At 37.9% G+C, this 21,505-nt stretch overlaps 1 protein-coding gene across 3 annotated transcripts in view; it reads right to left on the minus strand.

Annotated features, from left to right (window-relative positions):
- Positions 1-21,505, minus strand: part of LOC124596039 (location of vulva defective 1-like) — a 99,144-nt gene that overhangs the window by 12,569 nt on the left and 65,070 nt on the right. For all 3 annotated transcript variants that reach the window (XM_047135006.1, XM_047135007.1, XM_047135008.1), the window contains 2 exons: positions 10,340-11,363; positions 5,960-6,159 (listed from right to left, as the gene is read on the minus strand). In XM_047135006.1, coding sequence (XP_046990962.1) covers positions 5,960-6,159; positions 10,340-11,363 — 1,224 coding nt within the window. The remainder of the gene's footprint in view (positions 1-5,959; positions 6,160-10,339; positions 11,364-21,505) is intronic.

Below are 21,505 nucleotides of genomic sequence, written 5' to 3' on the forward strand. Positions count from 1 at the left end.
GCGTAGCCACAGTCACCAAATTCTGGGTGCAAGCTCTGGTCCCTCAGTGCTTCTACTGCCCCTATCAATCACAGAAGTCTCTCTTGGGTGACGCTGTGACTTTAGCTGGCTGAGGATTGGGTCCCACACCTTCCTGAGAGTGAAGCCACTGGCTTTATTGACCAGGCTGTTGGCCTCTCATATTTCAATGGCCTCTTTAGAATAAAGTCACAAAATAATGAATTCTATTGTAGCACTTCCATTTGTTCATATTTCATTGAGTCCACTGTAGCTATGCAATGTTCCAAAACCACAGTTTTTGTTGGTTGCTTGAGTTGAAATAGTTGATGTCATCAATAAATCTGTACCAAACTTTGGGTTGGCAGGTCTGGGTAACCAAGAAGGCTTCCTCTAAGCGACCCATGAATAGGTTGGCATACGAGGGGGCCATCCTGGTACCCATGGCTGTTCCCTTTAATTGTTGGTATGTCTGGCCTTCAAAAGTGAAGAAGTTGTGGGTCAGGATAGAGCTGGCTAAGGTAATGAGGAAAGAGGTTTTAGGTAGGGTGGCAGGTGATCGGCGTGAATGGAAGTGCTCCATCGCAGTGAGGCCCTGGACATTTGGTACAGATTTATTGATGACATCTTCATGATCTGGACTCACAGTGAAGAAGAACTCCAGAATTTCCTCTCCAACCTCAACTTCTTTGGTTCCATCAGATTCACCTGGTCCTACTCCAAATCCCATGCCACTTTCCTTGACGTTGACCTCCACCTGTCCAATGGCCAGCTTCACACGTCCGTCCACATCAAACCCACCAACAAGCAACAGTACCTCCATTATGACAGCTGCCACCCATTCCACATCAAACGGTCCCTTCCCTACAGCCTAGGTCTTCGTGGCAAACGAATCTGCTCCAGTCCGGAATCCCTGAACCATTACACCAACAACCTGACAACAGCTTTCGCATCCCGCAACAACCCTCCCGACCTGGTACAGAAGCAAATAACCAGAGCCACTTCCTCATCCTCTCAAGCCCAGAAACTCCCACAGAAGAACCACCAAAGTGCCCCACTTGTGACAGGATACTTTCCGGGACTGGATCAGACTCTGAATGTGGCTCTCCAGCAGGGATACGACTTCCTCAAATCCTGCCCTGAAATGAGATCCATCCTTCATGAAATCCTCCCCACTCCACCAAGAGTGTCTTTCCGCTGTCCACCTAGCCTTCGTAACCTCTTAGTTCATCCCTATGAAATCCCCAAACCTTCTTCCCTACCCTCTGGCTCCTACCCTTGTAACCGCCCCCGGTGTAAAACCTGTCCCATGCACCCTCCCACCACCACCTACTCCAGTCCTGTAACCCGTAAGGTGTACACGATCAAAGGCAGAGCCACGTGTGAAAGCACCCATGTGATTTACCAACTGACCTGCCTACACTACGACGCATTCTATGTGGGAATGACCAGCAACAAACCATCCATTCGCATGAATGGACACAGGCAGACAGTGTTTGTTGGTAATGAGGATCACCCTGTGGCTAAACATGCCTTGGTGCACGGTCAGCACATCTTGGCACAGTGTTACACCGTCCGGGTTATCTGGATACTTCCCACTAACACCAACCTATCTGAACTCTGGAGATGGGAACTTGCTCTTCAATATATCCTCTCTTCCCGTTACCCACCAGGCCTCAATCTCCGCTAATTTCAAGTTGCCGCCACTCATACCTCACTTGTCATTCAACAACATCTTTGCCTCTGCACTTCCGCCTCAACTGACATCTCTGCCCAAACTCTTTGCCTTTTAATAGGTCTGCTTGTGTCTGTATACGTGTGGATGGATATGTGTGTGTGCGCGAGTTTATACCCGTCCTTTTTTCCCCCGAAGGTAAGTCTTTCCGCTCCCGGGATTGGAATGACTCCTTACCCTCTCCCTTAAAACCCACATCCTTTCGTCTTTCCCTCTCCTTCCCTCTTTCCTGATGAGGCAACAGTTTGTTGCGAAAGCTTGAATTTTGTGTGTATGTATGTGTCTGTTTGTGTTTCTATCGACCTGCCAGCGCTTTCGTATGGTAAGTCACATCATCTTTGTTTAAAAAAGTATATATATATATATATATATATATATATATATATATATATATATATATATATATATATATATATATATATATATATATATATATATATATATATATACTGGCTATTTGTTGAATATCCTCTCAGCCCAAGAGCGCCTGCAGTGGCGCAGTCTGATGTGGTGGCTAATTGTCATCCAGAAATATGAAGTCAGGGCTGAATGGACCCCTGAAAAGACACACATCAGAAGGAGTTCAGTTTCATAATAATGTTGACTGGTGAGTGTACTGTGTTCAATGGTTTGGAATTCGGTACCCCATTCAATATTATGCCAACATACACCATAACACCTTGACAATCAAAACAATCCATTTAAACAATGTTTATGGGTACATTAAGTCCCTCATACGGTGAGAGGTTGGAACACATAATGCACCCAGGAACATTACCCGGTACAAGTATGATCATTTTGGTGGTCCAGGTGTTACTGTGGGGGGGGGGGGGGGCATAATGTTGCATGGGAGTACTGCCCTCCAAATCTTTGAACACACGATACTCACCAGTCAACATTATTGTGATCTATACTCCTTCCTCACGTGTATCTTTTATCAGGACTGACTTCATTTTTACATAAGACAGTGAGTGACAGCACTGAAATGGTCAGGTGGAGGAGGTCTTGGAACGAGAGAATATTCAGTGAATGCACTGGTCTGTCATTCCTCTGACTCAAAATTCCATCATGTACAGGTAGAATGTATTGGGGAAATGTATTGCTGCACATCCAAATACACCAATGGCCAGCAGTTGTCAACTGTGCTGGTGGAGGAATTAAATGCCGTGCCACAAGAACTCCTTACCAACCTTGTGGCCAGCTTGTGAGTGTGTTGCAAAAGCATGTATTGCCATCCATGATAATCACACACCCTATTAAAAACCATGTCCTGCCTTTTGTAATATCTAGGGAACCTTCACAAATTTCAGTGACTTCAGTGTCATTATTGTCTTTCTGTTTGTCTCATTGTGCATTTCTTCCATTTACCTGTGGTACTATACTGTAGCAGTTTTTTTATGTATGGTCCAAGTTTCATCAAGCTATCTTACTTGGCAGTGATACTTGAAGCAAAAGTTAGTTTTGTCCTTAAGTTTTGGGCTCCAATGTATTTAGTTCCAGTATACGAGTCGTGGATAATATCAAACAATGGAAAACCCAGGATGGAATGTAACAATATTATGAAAAGGAAAGTTGTCTGTCATCCATTTTTGATGAAGGCCTTACTGGCTGAAGCTTTATTTGTGACAGTCTTTTTGTTGTTCCTATCTGCGACTCAGCATCTCTGCTATATGGTGAGTTGTGGTTAATATCCATTTTAAAATACTGATAGTAACCTATAGTATCTAATGTGTTAGTTTCTAAGTTTGTATATATCCATTTTATTTTATGTAAGGTTGTTAAAGTAAATGTATAAAAATTACAAATCAAGATGTTATGTGCAAACAAGATAATTATTATTATTATTAATGTTATGTAGTATTATTCACAGGAATCAGCATTCAGAACCATCTGGTCAAAAGTATCCAGACACCTTATGTAATGCCAAAGTGACCACTAAAGCTCAAGAGAGGTGGACCTGGCAGTATAAAAGTCAAGCATTGCAGAGGTTGGTTGCAAAAAAATGTGTGAAATCAGAAGAAGGGATTCCTCATGAGTTCCAAAATGCTACCAGAAGCCCTGCTAGCACAATGACTGTGCACAGGGAATTAAAAATAATGCGGTACAGTGGTTGAGCAGCTCCTCATAAGCCACACATTTCAGTAGTCAGTGATAAGTGACACTTGAGGTGGTGTAAAGAGTGATACCACTAGATGATGGATGACTGAAAATGGAAAATGAGTGATTTGGAGTGATTAATCATGCTGGACCCTGTGGCAGTCTGGTGGAAGGGTTAGTGTTTTTGCAAATGCCTGGAGAACATAACCTGCCATCACCTGTAGTACCTACAGTGAAGTACAGAGGAGGTGGAGCTATGGTAAAGGGGTGTTTTTGTGGTTAGGATGTGGTCTCCTTATTGTTCTTAACAAATTGCTACATGCTGATGGGTATGAAAGCATTTTACAGCATCATGTGCTGCATGTAGCCGAAGAACAATCTGGAGACAGTAATTATTTGTATCAATAATTATGCAAAGAATAGACTGCTATTCACCCCAAATATGATATGTTGAGTTGCAGGCAGGCACAAGGAAAAGACTGTACACAGAACTTTTGCCCAAAGCCTTCATCAGAAAAAAAAGGCACACAAGCAAGCACACCTTACATACACCTGAACGCTCTCTCTGGCTGCCCTGTCGTGTGTGTGTGTGTGGTGTGCTTGCTTGTGTGAAAGCATGTGTGTTTTTCTTTTCTGATGAAGGCTTTGGCCAAAAGCTTAATGTGTAACAGTCATTTCATTGCAGCTGTCTGCAACTCACTGTGTCATCTTTACAGTGAGTAGCAGTCTATTCTTTCCATAATTATTGATATTCCAACCTGGACTTTTCATTGTTTGTTTATCTTCACCAGTAAGACAATGCACCCTGTCAAAATGCAGCATCTGTGAGACCATGGTCTATGATGAATAAAATCTCTGAAATGGCCTGGTCTGTCCAGAGTCACAACCTGAACCCATGAACCCAATGGTACACCTTTGGAGTGAATTAGAATGTCAGTTTGGCTCCAGACTCCAAGGTCCAGTGCCACTACTTTCTCTGGTTGTAGCTTTTGAGGAAAAATGGGCTGCCAAACTTCCACAGGCATTCACACATCTCATTGAAAGGATCCCCAGCAGAATTCAAGCTATCATAAAGGCAGATGGTGGACTCAGCCTATATTAATGTTTACTAATAGGTGTCCAGATACTTTTGATCAGTTAGTGTATGTACTATGCTCCTGTATGAATATCTCAGAGAACAAACAGTGGATGTCTGACCTAAGAGAATTACAGGAGCTCATTTTGTTTACATTCAATGATAACATTTTTATTCGTAATTTATAACAAATAAGAACTATTTAATATCTTTATCCATTACCTATAAAAATTACAATTTCCTTGGCCCACTACAAAATTCTGCAGCTGGATCTATAAGAGAAACAGTATTTTTGTGCAAAGAGAGGTGCTCCATTTTCCTTATAGCACTCTTCAAAAAAATAACTGTTAGATCTCAATTTACGTGGAGATGACATCTTTTGCTGTAGCAAAATTAATCTACACTGACTTAACAGTGCAGAATTTGTAAATTAGGAGCACTGTATTCCTGCTATTGACACAAACCTGTGCTGATATTCATTATGTTCCCTTCCATGTATTGCTGAAGTAGTGTTTTGACTTTTTACAAACTGAATGAAGTGCTTCCATTCCATTTCCCAAAACTATCTATATTACTGATTTTTGTTTCACTAAGTTCAAATAACATAGCCATGTTCATAATGAAGTTATTAATGAACAATATTGAATACCATGCCAAATGTCACTCACTGTAATCAGACTTTTCATGACAGGGATATCTGTTGTGATACAAAATTTTAAGCAAGTGCAGTACCCTCTCAACAGGGACTTCATATTTCATTTTCTTAAATGTCACAACAGTCACTGATCACAAATATTTTTTTATTCAACTTAATAAACAGATATTTGCAATCAGAGAAAGTTGCCATATTTACAAAAATTTCATAACACTGGATCATTGTCACCTTCACAGCGACTATGTCATCCCGCATTTTATCCCTTTGTTACACCAAGACAGATGTCACAGAAAAAAAGGAAGCTAAACAGTGATTCTGGTAAAAAATAAAAAATCTTGTTACTGACTACTAGTAACTGCACACAGTTTACATATTACTTGAACAAGTTAGCATTACTCACATCAAGTGGGAATTCTAAAGCAGTAGCATGGAGTTTTCTGAGATAAGCAAATCGAAATGTAGCAGTAAGAGACATGACAGGAACATATTCCTCTTGTATCCCATCAATCAAAAATGGATAACAAGGATTCATGTGACATGTCTGTCTTCTTGCAATATGTCCTATTTTCACCAAAGTGCTCTGCCAAGCTGATCTATACCCTGTAAAAAGTGATTAATTTTTATACATTAAAATGTGTTTAATTGACTAAGAATGAATATATTAAGGTATTTGATAATTATTTACTATTAAATCTGATTGAACCAAGTTTTATGTTTCTGTTCTGCATATGCGACTGTAGGAAAATGATATCATTATATCATCACAATACATAAAATTACCTGTAGGGATAGCTGCATGGGTTAACATGCCACATTCAAGATTTGGGCAGGTGCATTGGCCCCAGAGCAAATCCACACAGTGGATTAATGATGAGGGCTGGTGCACTTGCCAGTTTGGATATGGTTTTTAGGTAGCTTCTCACATTTGACTAGGTGAATATTGGGCTGGTACCCAAGTCCAACCTCAGTTACATAATTAACACACACTTAGAAAATGTCTGTGCTTTTTCACATGGGTAACACCACATGCAGACAGTTGGAAAACACTTCCCTTCTGGGAGGTAATGGGGTGGTGGCAGGAAGGGCATCCAGATACTCCTTAAAATTGTGCATGAGTAATAAGAGCAGAAAGCTAAATGCACTATATACGGTATAGGTGGGGGCTGGGGAAAATAGTCAATAGTAGCCATGCTGACTATGCATAGGTATGGGACAAAGGCATAAAAAAAATAAGACACCCACAATATGTAACATTATATGCCTACACAAATCAAGAATTTGTTACTACTCTAATGAGTATACTGTCTCCATATTGTTGATTTCCTGCACAATAATGAAGAAGGAGAAAGCAAGTACAATTAGAGTAAGGACAGAGATTTATGGCATTCATGACACATGCTGGCATATATTTGTTTCCAGTGAACCATTCCATCTTCTGACATTTGAGTGTTGCCTCAACCCTTTCTAAGATTTTTGACATATCAATGAAAATAATGGATTTTGAAAAAAATAATGTAATTGGATAGATAAAAAAATCTACTCACCAAGTGGCAGCAGGGGAACACACATACATTGACATTTGCAAGCTTTCAGAGGCTGTGGCTCCTTCTTCTGGCAGAAAGGTTGAAGGGAGAAGGAAGGGGACTGAAGGAAAAGGACTGGTGAGGTGTAGGAAATGGGGAGAGTTCAAAAAAGTTGCCCATAACACTGGGTCAGGAGAGACTTACTGGATGGGCTGAGAAGAAAAGACTGATTGTTGGAGAATGCACCAGACAAGATTTGAAAACCTGAAAGCTTAAAGGTGGAAAGTTGGATAGTATGCAAGACACAGATTACTGACAAAATATCATGCATGAATTAATAAAACCAGAAAGCTAAGTATGGTACATTATATGTGATAGAGGTGGGGAAGGGGGATGGTGGGAGGGGGGGGACAGGGGGGGGGGGGGGTGAGGTTGGGAGGAAATAGATGGATCAGGAAACAAAAGAAAAAGAAACTTCACTCCTTAACTTTCTTCTCTCCTTTTAAACTTTCTATATCTTTTATTTTCTGACCTGACTATTTTTCCCCAGCCCCCACCTACACCATATATAGTGCATTTAGCTTTCTGCTCTTATTACTCATGCACAATGTTTTGTTAGTAATCTCTGCCTTGCATGTTATGCTATCTTCCGTCTTTAAGCTCTCAGATTTTCAAATCTTCTCCAAAGTAGTCATCAACAATCAGTCTTTTCTTATCCCATCCAGTAAGTCTCCCCTGACCCAGGGTTCTTGGTGACTTCTGTGAACTCTCCCCAATTCTCAGGCCTCACCAGTCCTTTTCCTTCACCTCTATTCCTTCCCCATCAACCCTTCTGCCAGAAGAAGGAGTCACTGGCTCAAAAAGCTTGCAAATTTCAATATCCTTAGATGTGTTCTCCTGCCACCACTTGGTGAGTAGATTTTATATCTATTCACTTACATTATAAGATTTTTGTTAGCAAGATGATTTCTGAAAGGTGGCACAGCAAGTGAACACTGCCATGCATTCTGGAATACCTGATTCTAATGCTTATGTGGAGATTCTGATTTAGCTTGTACAATTAAGAGTTTCATGCCTTTCCATCATTGAGGCTACTAGAGATGGAGCACAAGCTAGGTTTGAACCATGGTGTGAATGGAACTTAGTGGTATCTGCATTTAAAAAATCATCTCAGCAGTCACCCAGAGTGATTGTAGGAAATCACAGAAAGCCCAAATCTGCATTCTCAACTAGAGACTTTAAACTTGGTCATCTGAAATATGAGTCCAATGTCTTATCTATCTTGCTCATTTTCTTCTGGTATACATTTGCATAACTTAGGCATTGGAAGTGACTACTGGGATGTTTTCTTCAAAAAGATTTTGTTCAGGGTTTCCTCAGCCTTGTTTTCAAACTAAAATTGAATTCAGCCCTCAATGACATTGCAAAAAACGGACAATAAAGCATAATAATCAGAAAAGGACAGTTCTTGAACCATAATACTAGAAGTAAAAATAATTTCCACAGAGACTATGCTCAACAACAACAACTCTAATCTTTAACAAATAGATGTTGACATTTCCAGTATACAGAGTTTTTCAAGAGGAATGGTCAATATTCAGAGATATGACAACAATGTTCATTTGAAGCCAAAAAGTCTAGTAAACATTGACTCTAAAATTTGAACCTAAAGAGCTATTAGCAATTTTTCATCTTTGACACTGTGGAATAAATCTCTTCTACTGTAAGCTCTTTGTTTTCCATATTTTGAGATGTGATAGCATGGATCAAAACAAGAAAAAAAAGTCTAGTAAATATGGGCTCTAAAGTGTGTACGTTAAGAGCTACAAGCACTTGTTTATCCCTGCTACTGTGAAACACAGCTCTTCTACTGAACCCGTGCTCACAGCTTTAAATGTATGCATTTCAAAGTCCATGTTTATTGCACAATTTTTTCTTGTTTTGTTCAATACTACTTCTTCCCAAAATATGGAAATCAAAGAGATTGCAGTACAAGAAATTTGTTTCACAGTATCAAAGATGAAGAAGTGCTCATAGCTCTTATGGTACCAATTTAAAGACCATGCTCACATGACTTTTTTTGCTTTGAATGATCATTATTGTCACATTCCTTAGTATTGACCATTACTTCTACGACATCCTGTACAGTCATCTCCAAGAACATAGTTGTTACATGTGGTTTTATATCTGAGCAAATTCATGTATACAGCTTTTTATTTTACATGTTTTCTTTACTTATTCCACTTTATGGGAATCTGGCCCATCTAATGATTTAATTGTGGTAGATTGAAATCAAAACTGGATCTCCTGCTTATTGTGAGCAACCATCATACAATGGTTGTATGAAGTAATAAGAAGTCAACATCAATGTTACTGAAAATTTCAGTTGATCCTGGAGGTATCCTCAGATGGCCTATAAGATTAACACAACCACTTTTGAAAAGCATAAGATCCGAGTTCAAATCTAATTCTGGTACATATTTTCATTGATCATGAAATATTCTTCTCTAAGTTACATTTGCATTTGTTTTATAGTATGCTTTTTTTATTGCATCAGCTCTCTCACTCTATGTAGTCTATGTCATTTTTCTCCCCACTGATACAGTTTCTCTCTTTCTTTTTTTCACAAATTTTACTTTTTCACTGCTGAGTACATATATACACCAGTTCTTCCACCTTCTTGAACATTTGACTTTCCATTCTCAAAAAAATATCATCACTGATTCACACTCACCACATTTGATCCTTACATTATACAACACACATTTCATGTTGAATATCAACAACTTTGAGACTTTTTGCCACTTAAAATTATATTACAGAACAGATTTCACATTAGATGAGAGTTTCAGTTGCAATCAAATTTTGAATCGCTACCACAGGTGAATGAGATATTACATGGCTTTCTTACTATCACACCTCTAAGTAAACTTACCCACTGTGTGAGTCAGATTAGTAATTTTTAGCTCTCTCCACTACTTTCCATGCTACACAGAAATAGAGATTTTATTTGGTTTACTTAATGGAAGATACCAGACAAGTTTCTACAGAGAAACCAAAGCATTACAATTTCACTGTTGTTCCATTAACAGGAATCTCACGACATACAGAAACACTCACTTTAAAATTTATGATAAAAGGTGCAGTAATTCTTAAACCATAGTATGAATATTACCAACATTAATAGGATCTATTAGTTTAAATACAAATAACAAAAAGTGTAAATTATATGAAATACAAACAAAAAACAAAATTACCTTCAACTTCCCTTCTTTCTCTGTCAGTATTCTCAGCTTTGGTAGTTGTTTCTGTAGCTGTTTCTCTGGTAAAATGCAAATCATCATTCATTTCTAAACTTGTAAATATTGTGGAAGTTATCTCAGTATTATCATTAGAATTATCATTGTTCATTTTTGCTTCTGTTACTTCATTAGTTGCATAAGAAGTAACTGTTGTGCTTGGTATTTCAGACAGCATTTCTGTAGTAGCTAGTCCAAATTCAGTTGTGATTGCCTCAGTGGTGGTTGTATCTCCTTCAGAAGTTAATGGTTCTTTGAATGTATAGTCAGTTGACTCAGTATTTGCAAGTGTCATAGTGGAAACACTGCTATAGGTGCTCTGATTTTCAGGGGAAACTGATTCTTCTCTTGGAGGTACCGTTTCTGTAGTACTTCCTGGTTTTGGATTTGATGTTGTCAGTGTTTCTGTCACCTGTGGAAAGTATGTGGACCCAACCTCATTTGTTGTTGTTGCTTCTACTGAGATACCATTACTCTGTGTAACTGAGCTTTGTGTGGTTATAGGTGTGGGATTAGTGACCATTTCAGTTTCTTCCTTGTTCACAAATATTGTTGGTGTCTCTGTTACCACACTAGGCTGTTGTGTTATAGTTGTTTGAAGTTCTTCAGGGGCTATTGTAGTAATATTGTTTGCAATGTTGTCAGAACTGAAATCAGTAGATTCATAAAATTTTGTCGGTGTTATAGTTTGCAAATTTGGGCTGGTGGTCACTGAAGGAGGCACAACATTTACAGAAGTAGTCAAATCAGACATGTCTGTTGTTCCTTTAGTATCTATAGTTTGTTCTTCTGTCGTGATAGTAACTGTTGCAGGAGATGATGTATTTAATGTAACTTCTGTACTTGTTTGTGACTGAGTGGTCATTTCTGATTCAAGGCTATAACCATAAAACCTAAGTACATCTTGAAATTCTGGCAGCAGATGAACATTCTCCTTGCTCATTGACACACCACTCAAATAGCCTTCATGTAAAAAGTAGCTCTGTAACAGATAAATAATCTTTCATAATTTCAGGTTTTGAGGATAAAGTGATTATAAAACTGACTCCAGTATTTATATTTGTATATAGAATCACTTCTTAACCATTGCTGGCAATCATTATGAGTTGAAAAAGCAGTTAATATAACATTTAATTATCTGAATAAGTCACCAATTAACCCTCTAAAATTAAGAACTGTATAACCTCTCTTACAAATAAAAGCACCCATTTTATCCATGACAGCTTTAGAAATGCACAGCTGTTTCTGGGATAATCAATGAAGAAGAAAATTGCAATTGGACATGCTGTTTAGAATGAATAGTTTATTTACTTGAAACTAGGTTTGGGATTAGACTCATCATCAAATGACAGCATAGCTTTCATGTAAAAATTTCAAATTTTTATCTTGAGGACAAATTTCTCTTTTGTTATTACAGTGTAAAGTATTGTTTCATTGATGTGTGAGGTGCTGAACTACATTCTGGCTCATGGTTTAGCATGATATGGATCAATGACACAGATCTTTATTTTGTAATACATAAATCAAAACTGTTCCTAATTTTTTTAAAAGATTAAATTTGTATGAAGAAACCTTCCTGTCATCTGATGATTGGGGAAGACCTAAAACTAGTTCCAGAGAAATAAATTATTCATTCAAAAATGGTGTGGCTAGTTGCAATTTCCTTCCTCACTGATCTTTTGTATGAAATTTATTATATCAGTGATATAAACACTGAACTGTATCATTCATGTAATGTGCTGTTCTTTCTGAAATCAAGACATATTCACAGAGATATCATAGTTAAACAACCTATAAGAGAGCCGGTAGGAAATATTCCACTAGTTACTGTCCACTTTCATTGCTGATATCAATTAGTAATATTTTTGAGATGATGGTAGAGTAGTGTCCAACTTCTTTGATTATAATATTCTTAACAAGTCACAGTTTACTTTTTAGAATGGTTCCTTGAACAAAACTTGTTGTTTATATATGAGGTGCATCACAAAAGTAAGTTACCCGATGTTATTTTCTTTAAAGTAGGCATATTTAGCTGGGAAAATCATGCATGCACAATAGATCTACGATGTGACAATAAAACGCCAGCTGGACAGCTCCTGCCTGGTGGCAGTACCATGGCAGCAGTACCCTGGAATGGTGTCTCCTATCTCTTCTCCTGCCGCCTACAAGGTTTGGTCAGTGATAAAGTTCCTTCATGCAAAAAACATAGCACCCACCAAAATATCATGAGCTCTTTCAGGTCTATGGCACAAGATCAAGAGCAAACATATGATGTGTCACTGGTGTAGGTCTTTTTCCTAAGGTCATCAAAGTGTCCATGATGAAGAGCACAGTGTGTGATCATCCCTCATCAATGATTACCTGGGTGAGCTGGTGAGCAGCACATCTTGAAGAATTGTTGCTTCACAGTTACAGTGCTGAGCAGCCATTTTCCACAGATATTGCAATCCTTGTTACATGAAATGGTCACTAAGCACCTGCTATTAAAGAAATTGCATGCCAAGTGGGTGCCAAAAAGCCTGACACCGAACAGCACTGACATTTCTGCAGTGATGTCATGATAACAGTGATGCGTTCCTTAACAGGATTGTCATGGGTGACAAGACTTGGATTTCTCACTTGACCCCAGAAAAAAAATCAGCATTCAATGCACCGGTATCACAGTGGATCTCTGGTCAAGACGTAACTCAAACATACTGTGTCAGTGCACAAAGTGATGTGCACAGTACCCTGGGACAGGACGGGTATTCTGTTCATTGATTTCTTGCCCAGATTTGAAACAGTGAATGCTGACCAATACTGTGAAACAGTGCGGATACTGTGACATACCATTCAGAACAAGAGGCATGGAATGCTTAATGCACATGTTGTGCTACTCCATGACAATGCTCGTCCCCAGACAGCTTGGTGCACAGCAAATGTTTTGCAGATGTTCTGCTGGAAGCTGTTTGATCATTCAGCATGCAGTACTGATCTTGCTCCCAGCAATTTCCATCTTTTCTTGCACCTCAAGAAATTCCTGTCCTCTGGCCGGCATTTGACAATGATGAAGAATTGAAGTGACTTTCACACACTGATTCCATTCACAGATGGCAGGCTTCTATGACACAGAAATACGAAAGTTGATCCCATGATATGACAAGTGTCTCAATTCTTTTGCTCACTGCATTGAAAAATAGCTCAAACATTTCTGTACCTGTTGGCTATAAAGTTTTTCATGTAACTATGTTGTCTTTGTTTAAAAAAATAGGGAAACTTACTTTCTGGATGTGCCTCATATTTATTCATCAAGTTAAGTAACCAGTAAATAATAAAACTGTAAAATGCAACAATGGAAAATCTGGGATGGAATAATATGTGGTCACAGCATCTGGAGATGACAGCAGCCATGGACTTTCTCTGATACCTAGATAATATCCAACAGCTGACTTTTAAATGTGTTGATCTACCACTCAATGGCTCCTCTATTGCTGTTAGTAAATATGTTACATGTTCAAGCCATTCAAGCCACATGATTGTGTCTATTGCAACATTTATATTAGAAAAAGTAGTGTTTTGTGCAGTTAATAATGTAGCTGAAAGAAGTCTCATGTCACACCAAACAAAAATGATGTAGATTATTGTACATAAATTCAAACATACAGACAAGAACATTTTTCTGATTGGAGGGAAATAATTGGTGGAGTTCCACATGGTTCTACTTTAGGCTCATTATGGTTTGCCTTACATGTAACTAATGCTCTACTGAACAGAGAAGCAAGTTTAATTCTTTCAGCATATTATTATCAACCTTAGGTGATTTACATCAACCAAAGAAACTGTAAATTGTATTAAAATCAATCATTCACAAAATTTGTACAGATGTACATTCTCTCTCTTAACTGAATATAAGTTGTAAAAGAAGTAAAAATAAAACACCTTATTCAGTTCTGCAAATCAAATGGTACAACACTGATTACAGTTTCATATTATGGACTAAAAATAATAACAGAGAATTGGAATTTAAGTTGGAGAATGTCCTGGAGTATGTTAGACAATAGGATTCTGTTTCTTTTGCTGTTTATCTCATTTGAAAACTTGGAGAGAACTATTTAATTGTTTCAGTAGCTAATGTATTTAATTTGTTATTAGTATCACATATATTCTCTCATAGTATTTACTGTTAATAACCCATTATAGTTCAGAAGATGTGATGCTCCCCTTGTACTTCAATAAAATAATCTCGTGATTAATGTTTCAGTGACTTGAATGTTAGTATCCTATGACAAGCAAGTCATAGTTCTTTCTTCGTCAGCCTATACTTACTGTAGTACCCATTTTGCATTTACATGCAAAGCCTTGCTGAGTGTGGCTGACAACACTTATGTCTATGAAAGCAATCTTTCAAAACAGCAATGGTGCCACCTGACGTCATTATGGAAAGTGAATAGTTGGCACAATGTATCTGTTGACCACAGTGGCACCATTGAGCAGATGGCACTTGTCACCAGAATGGCTCCTGCATACAAGCTGGCTCAGAGCTAGTCTGAATCAGATGCAATTTGATCAGCGAAAATGTGTGCTGATCGATCTAGGTAGTTTGGTTTTCACTATGGACTTTTTTTACAGGTGTTTACCCTTCACATTCTGTTAGTTACTAGCAGAACTCTGAACTATGGACTGGACTTTGATTAGAATGCTTACTTAAAATAGCTGCTCTGCTCCAATAAGCGTACTGTAACATATCTCAGTGTGATGAAAAAACTAGGGCAAGTCTCAGTTAGCTTTGAATGTAAATCACCTTTACAAAAATGGTGACAGGGGGACCTGTGATGTGCACAAATCAGACTTTGAACATTTTATGATTAGGCAAGATTGTGGGTTTTCAGTCATGGAGCAACTACAACAACAACTAATTCAAATCATGCAGGGTTATCAAGAGCTAATGGCAGCAATGTTACAGGCAGTGCAAGCATTCATTAATGCACCTTCTACAGCACCCATGCTAACAGCTTTCCCACCCTTTAACAAACAAGGTGATGAGTGGGATGCTTACTCTCATAGATCTGTAGTAACATTTTATGACTTGCCAAATTTCTGACATGAAAAGTCCAAAGGTCATGTTCTTGTTATGAAAACCTGAACTGTATCACCTAATACAGAAACTAGAGCTGCTAAAATATCTAGTGCAACTTGAATTGTGCAGAATATTTTTTTACAAGATCATTTTTTGACAATAAAACACATTATTGAATCCAGGTTAGAATTATGGCAATGAAAAAAAGGGATACAGTCAATCTTATGCAGACCGGGCAATCAACCTAGAGGAATACAATTAATTGAGGACCACATTTATATTGAAAATTTTGTGGTAAAATTTTTTTCTGTTTGTTTCACATGAAGATAAAGACCAATGTTTGTGAAATTTAGTGGCCTGACGTGGAAAGAGGGAATAAACAACGGTGATCAGCAGTAGTGAAATTTTATTTTGCTAGCAATTACTCAGTTATTGTTGCTCAAAGAAAGTTTTGTGCTACATTTGGTGGTAGTGTATGTCCTTCTCAAAACAGTTCAGTGACATGTTGAATCCCACAGAACTGGTGGCAGTACAGTTGATGCTAAGTGTATGACTAAGCATAGATCTGTATACAGTCAAGAAACCATTTAAAGAGTGAGAGCTGCAATCAGAAACAGCCCATAGAATTCCGTAAGAAGGCTATCAAAAGAAATTGGTGTCAACATACAAAAGTGTGCAAAGATCCAGATAAGCTACTCTAGTTTGAAACAAGGACATTATTGCAACAGACATTTACCAATTATGCAGTATTACATCTTCTGTTATTATAAGTGCTTTTTCAGATCACAACAGACATTTACCAATTATACAGTATTATATCTTCTGTTATTATAAGTGCTTTGTCAGATCACCACGCAGTAGAACTAAGTGTGCACAAAAAAAAAGTTCCTACACATAGTTGCTACAGATATATTAGGATGAATACAGACCAATATACAACTCATTTGAATAATATGTGGATTGGAACAGTATTCTAATGACACATTATATTTATGGCAAATTCTCAAGTGAACTATACTACATTCTCAACCAAGCCTGACCATTAAAAAAAAGAGAATTCAAATTCAGTCACATGCTGTAACCCAAAACTGGATATCAGGTTCAGTCACTGAGGCTAGAGAAAAACTAAGATGGTATGAGTATGCTATGTTAAATGACTTGAGCAATAAAAAATTAAAAGAAGAGTTCAAAAAGTATCAGAAATACTATGTAGACCTCCTAATTTTGGAAAAACAGAAACATTTTGAAAGTATCACTCAAAACTCAAATAATATTTCCAAAACTTCATGGTCACTAATAAATAGAGAAATAGGTAAATTTGGGAAACATACAACTGAAAATCACTTGGTGATAAACGGCACAATAGAAACTGATCAGAATAAGATAGCAGATCTATTTAACAATTACTTTGCTTCTGTTGGCTCCACCATAAACAATCAGCTTAAAAATCATAAATACAAATTCAAAGGATCACCAGTGTCAGGAAGTATACTTTTGATGCCAACAAGTAAAGAAGAAATAATTAAAACGGTGAGTAGCTTAAAGAATTCCCATGCAGCAGGATATGATAGTCTTAGTCTGGACACTCTTAAGAATTGTACACATAAAACTGCATCACCTTTATCAACAGTTATCAACTTTCATATGGAAGATGGTCTATTTCCAGATGAGTTGAAAATTGCTCGAGTTGTGTCTATTTTTAAAAAAGGAAACAGAAATCTAGTAGAAAACTTTTGACCCATTTCTTTTCTTCCAATAATATCAAAAATCTTTGAGAAAGTAATATACATAAGAATCTGGAACTTCCTGCAATGCAAAAAAGTGATTTCTAAGGGGCAGTATGGGTTTGTCGAGGGGTCATCCACCATTACAGCAGCATCCAACTTAATTGAAGGTGTCACTCAAGCAATAGATAATAAAGAACATGTATGTGGCATATTTCTAGATTTACAAAAATGATATTTGCAAGAAGGTATGTACTATCATATATGTCCTAAGAAAACTGACACCTTTTTGTAACATCACCACTCTTAGACAAATACATTTTGCATTATTTGAATCCCATCTAAGCTATGGGATAGATGTATGGGGATTCAGCAGTAACAGTAATATGAAAAGTGTACTTATCTTACAAAAGAAGGCACTTAGAACTATGGGAAAGAAATATGCCAGGGAGCCCTGCAGAAATTTGTTTAAAAAATTTAAAATACTAACTGTTCATAATATGTATGTACTGAAGATAATAATTATGGCAGTAAACAGTAACAAAACACTTAATAAAGAAATACACAACACAACACTAGAGGTAGAGAGAGACCCCACATCATCTCTCATAGAACAACACTTTATGAGAAAAGCCCTTGATATGCAGGCATAAAACTACTGAATTGCTTCCATCCTGATATCTCCAAATTGCCCATTATAAAACTAAAAATGAAATTAAAATTATGGCTCCTAAACAGTCCTGTATATTCAATAGATGAGTTTCTAGATTTAGTACACTCATATGATGGAAGACTGTCTATCTAAAAATATATGTAATCTCAGGTCTTAGACTGTGTCACAAACTGTAAATATTTGAATCTCAGATCTGAATACTGTGTCACAAACTGTAGATTCCTTAATCTAAGTATTGCAATAACAAATTGTTTTTATGCATAGTCCATATATGTAATGTTGTTCTCTCAACTAAATTTAGAAAAAAAAGTTGTGTAGATAAAAATGCCAAGCAATAATACATAACTCTAGTAAGTAAGGCTCTGATTTATCTAGAAGACTGGAACAAAAAAAAAAAAAAAAAAAAAAACTTTTTTTGTAATCAGTTGATGTTGGATCAAAATAAATAAATAAAAATATATGATTTTGAGGTTTTGTAACACTGAATAGCCTCCCTGTTCCCCAGACTTAACTTCTCCATATATTTTTATCACGTTATTTGAAGTCTACAGTCTACATCAATAAACCAAACAAATTAGAAGCTCTGAAAGCAGAAGAATTGAAATTCATTTGATATAAAATGTAGGGGTGGGTGGGATGGGGGAATGTTTGGGACATCCGTTTTTTAAACTTTGTGGTTGGTGTCACTGGTTTACACTTCTATAATCTTTGACTTTCAACTGTTTATAGCCACCATATTCAAATTTCATCAACTGACTTGATTTTAGACATTACAGGTAAGTTAACATGAATTTCACTATCTAAAGTAAAAAAAAGGGCAACTTTTGAAGTCAATACACAGTGAAGTAACTAAATTTACTGAAGTGCCTGTATTATTATAAGTTCTTCATTAGTTTATCTTTGCAACGTAAAAAAGTTTTTTGTCATTACATGAAAGAAATCCAGTATTTTAGTATCAAATAGAAAAAATGATATGCAAGGGAGGACTGGGCCACTACTGTCCTAGCCCTCCCTTATTAAAATTTGATATTCCTTTACTGTTTACGGTCTGTTTTGGGAGCTGTGTAGGTACATGGTGAAAGACGCCCCCGGATATGGTAAAGTTAAAATTTATTAAAAATTTATTAAAGCAGCGATAATGACAGAATAAAGGCCAACTATAAGGGTCAGTAAAGACATTAGTTATAAATGCACAGTGTAGACAAATGACCATAAAATATCATTCACTTTTTTTACATGATTTTGTTTCACTCTCTTGAATGTAGAAGTTTAGTTACCCTGATGGGCTACGAGTCTTTTGTATCACATGTGTTTTTGAGTAAGAGAAGACGTAGTAACAGCATTAAGTATTTTTATTAAAGTGAAATAGAACCAAGTTAAGAAGAATTTCTTCACGTTTTATATCATCTTGAGAGGCACTGGTGTTCCCTGCAGTCAACTGCCTGCATTTACAATTGAAATGGAGGAAAGGAAGTCCACAGTCATATTTTCATAAAATTAACAGAAGGAGAAGCTTTCAGAAGACGTCAAACATAATTAAACAGGATGCTTGTAAAAAGTATGTTTCAGCAGCTCTGCAACGAATGTGCCCCAACCTGTGGAAGTAAACCAAGTGAATGATAAATCTAAGAATGTGCTGACTTCTCAGTGTGCAGCCCAGAAAATGTAGATGTGTTCATAAGCAAGCACTCAGTAAAGATACTCCTTGAAACAGATTCTTTGGTGTCCTTGCTAAACCAACCCACTTACTTAAGTTTTGTGTCACAGCCCTTGCAGGTAGCCAAAAGAAACATCTGGGCCTATGGACACCAACATGTGCCTTTGTTAGGAACACTTTCAGTTTTTCTCACATGCTACCAGGTCACTCATCCAGTACATTATCTTGTGGTAGTTGACACCAAAATGGACAATGTTTATAGAGAAAGACATCTTGTTTAGAGGTGTAACTCCTGAGAACCATCTTCACAATTCAAACTCTTGTTCCAGAGGCTAGGTGCAGAAGTACTCAGATGCAACCATCCTTGACATATTTGGGGTTCAAACTCTTGGTCAATGTACTAAAACCAAAGGAAAATTATATCGTGGGCATCAGTAACATGCAGTCACCCATGAATGAAAAAGACCTACGAGTGTTTCTGCATAAGATCAATCACCATGATTATCTAATTACAAACCTAACTGAACTCTCTTACACATTGAACCAGATACATCACCAGGGCACACATTTCAAACTGTCACCTTGCTGTCTAGGATTTGGAAGATTGCCTTAAGTGGGAGCTGTATTCACAATATATATGCCTAGTCTGTTGCTGGCAGTAGTGATTAATGAATCCCCCCATGGCATAGGTGAAATTTTGTCCCATAAATATCTTTATGGCACAGAGCACCCTACTGCATTGCTTCTAAGACCTTATCCACATTACAGCAATGCTTCTCTCAAACAGAAAGGGAGGCCCTTAGTATCATCTACCCAGCCCTGAAATTTAAATTATTATTTTATTGACAGAAATCTACATCAAGATGAACTTTCATGGTCCATCAACCATTGCTCACTATCTTTGGACCTAAGCATTGCTTTCCAGACTGGGCCTCTAGCACTAGGCAATGTTCTTGTTGAATTTTCACTATTCTATCCACTACCAGGAAGAGACATTGCATGCTAACATGGATGTGCTCTTGCAGTTCACCACGAGACTCTATTCAGCTTTTGACCAACTTGAATAATTGTATTTTCAACTTGATTCAGATCTGGATTTGGCTATTTTGGCTTTTTCCTTAATATCACACAATGCCACAGTTGCTACATGCAAGGAACCAACATTATGCTGCCTTTCTCACTTTGTGCCACATGAAGGGTTGGACTACTGGCTCAGAATGTTGTCCCTATTGGTCATGGTGAAATTAACTACAACTGGATCTTATATAAGGACTACTGCCACAGCTGGATTCTTCACTTTCAGTTGTGGGTGCTGTGCCATTTGCCCCAGGTCACTTATACTACAACAGTCATGTCCTTGGAAAAAATCTTTGCCACTGAAGGCATCTAATGCTCTTTGGGTTTAGATAACAGGATGGTGTTCACCTCTCATGACTTTGAACTGTTTAGTGCTTATAACAGAATTCAGCACCCCCGTACCATGCCCTTTCATTCAGCCTCCAACAATCGCATGGAACACTTAATCCACATATTCAAGACCCAGCTCTACAAGAACTGCCCAATATTGCACCTAACACCATCTGCAATATTCTGGCAACTTATATGGCCACCCTGATTGAAAGCTGCAGTCTGGCGGAGCTGATTTATGGTTGCCCTCACCACACTCTTGGACTTGCTGTGGCTGGCCCTGGCACATGTCATCAATGAGGCCTTCCCCTTCAGGGTGAACACTTCAGTGTGGCCCATGAACTTGGATGCCACCCAACCTGGATCTGTGGACAGCTTCCTTCCAACATAGATCCATGACGTGTATTGTGGTCTCTGCCCACAGGCTTCTGTGGTGCCATCAAAATTAATTTCATCTCCACCATCCCGTTCACCAGCTCCTGGCTTCACCTGCCCCAGTGAATCCTCCAGTCCCAAGGTGGCTCATGCTACTTCCATTGAGCCTCAACCTGCCACAGATTTCCACAGTGGTGCTCCTGAGGGAGGGCTTGTAGTGGTGCTGTCTGAT

This window comes from Schistocerca americana, chromosome 2 (genome assembly GCF_021461395.2).
Source record: "Schistocerca americana isolate TAMUIC-IGC-003095 chromosome 2, iqSchAmer2.1, whole genome shotgun sequence".
Lineage (NCBI taxonomy): Eukaryota > Metazoa > Arthropoda > Insecta > Orthoptera > Acrididae > Schistocerca > Schistocerca americana.